The 1,844-nt window shown below is 53.0% G+C and overlaps 1 protein-coding gene across 1 annotated transcript in view; it reads left to right on the top strand.

Moving 5' to 3' along the window:
• Nucleotides 1–1,844, top strand: part of RYR1 (ryanodine receptor 1 (skeletal)) — a 123,255-nt gene that overhangs the window by 31,557 nt on the left and 89,854 nt on the right. Inside the window, exon 28 of the mRNA XM_008573955.1 lies at nucleotides 900–1,294. Within this exon, the coding sequence (XP_008572177.1) occupies nucleotides 900–1,294 (395 nt within the window). The remainder of the gene's footprint in view (nucleotides 1–899; nucleotides 1,295–1,844) is intronic.

The raw sequence follows: 1,844 nt of genomic DNA, 5'->3' as shown, positions 1-1,844 counted from the left end.
GACCGGCAACGGGATCGCAACCCTCGGTGTTGCACCTGCACCTCGCTCAGCCAGGGAGCGGGAGCCGGTCTGTATGTGGGATCCGAACCCTCGGCGTGAGCGCCACCATGCTCGCAAGCGGCGCACTGTAGCAGTGCGCCACCGGGCCGGGCCCCGTCTCTCTCTTTTCTTTCTTTTTTTTTTTTTGGTGGCTGGCTGGTAAGGGGATCCGAACCCTTTGACCTTGGTGTTATAACACCATGCTCTAATCAACTGAGCTGACCAGCCAGCTTTGTTTTTCCATCTGGGTGCTGGGCACACAGGTGCATTCACTCTGAAAACTCATACTGTGCACTTTATGACGTGTGCACTTTTCTGAGTGTTATATTTCCACATACAACATAATTAACAAAAATTCACCTGGGGAGCCTTTACAAAATTTGGATTCTTCTGAACTGCTCTCCCCAAGAGGTGTCCCTAAGAGACCAGGAGGGCAGTCTGTTCTGTTCACTGATGTGTTCCTGGCACCTCGAACAGTACCTAGCACACAGTAGGTGCTCAGTAAATATTTGTGGGATGGATGGATGGATGGATGGATGACTTGGTCTGGAGTGAGTCCTGTGCATAGGTAGGTTTTGGAAGTTTCCCTAAGTGATTCCAGTGTATGACTGGGGCTTCTGGGGCTGCCACAAAACAAAGTGCCCAGAAAAGGCTGAGAGAGGGCTGAAAGCACCCATGGCCAAGCTGCTTGCCCCACCAGGAGCTTCATCCGCTCAGAGGAGGGGGCATCTTTGACTAATTCTCACACAGGTCCTCTAAAGCCTAAGGGTGGCTCTTTGTGTAACCAGGTTTCGGACCAATGGCCTGGCCCAGCCCCCCCACCTGGCTCAGTGCTTCCCACTGTCCCCTGACCCCTGCAGGTGGCCCGCATGGATGGTACCGTGGATACGCCTCCCTGCCTGCGCCTGACCCACCGCACCTGGGGCTCCCAGAACAGTCTGGTGGAGATGCTCTTTCTCCGGCTGAGCCTTCCAGTCCAGTTCCACCAGCACTTCCGCTGCACTGCAGGGGCCACCCCCCTGGCCTCCCCTGGCCTGCAGCCTCCTGCCGAGGATGAGGCACGAGCAGCAGAGCCCGACCCTGACTATGAAAACCTGCGCCGCTCAGCTGGGCGCTGGGGCGAGGCTGAGGGGGGCAAAGAGGGAACTGCCAAGGAGGGGGCGCCTGGGGGCACCCCCCAGGCTGGGGTAGAGGCCCAGCCCATCAGGGCAGAGAATGAGAAGGATGCGACCACAGAGAAGAACAAGAAGAGAGGGTGAGTCAAAGGTGGAATTTGGAGTCTAACTTGGGACTCCCAATTAGGCAACCTCAGTAACTTGAGAAATCCCCATTGTATCTGAAGTGGCCCTATATATACGCTAAGAGGAATCAGAATACTGAGAGAGCCTATCATGTCTCAAATGAGCTCCATTATTTCCCTGGGATGCTCTAATTTCCCTGAGAATATAAAATTGGGGTACCTTACTATATGTATGGAGAACTCTATCCTTGAGTACCTGGTGGGCCCCAAAGGGCTTCACCCAGTGGACTTCATCCTCAGACACTAAAGAGGACTTCAGTATCTTGGGAGAGTTTACTATACCCCAGGGTATCCAAATGAACACCAAGTAGTCTTCTCAATTGGGGTCCTGTGTCTCAAATGTAACCCCCAAAAACTAACTTCAAAGGAGACCCTCAGAAAGTATTGAATTGAAACTAGATCTGCTTTCCCCCTATTATGGCAGTGATTTTCAATGGGATGTAATTCTGTGTCTCTTGGGGACTGTTTGGAAGTGATGGAGCATTTTTGTCATCGCAGTTTGGGG

This window comes from Galeopterus variegatus, unplaced genomic scaffold, assembly GCF_000696425.1.
Source record: "Galeopterus variegatus unplaced genomic scaffold, G_variegatus-3.0.2 Scaffold973, whole genome shotgun sequence".
NCBI classification, from domain to species: Eukaryota; Metazoa; Chordata; class Mammalia; order Dermoptera; family Cynocephalidae; genus Galeopterus; species Galeopterus variegatus.
This window is presented reverse-complemented; position numbering and strand designations above follow the sequence as displayed.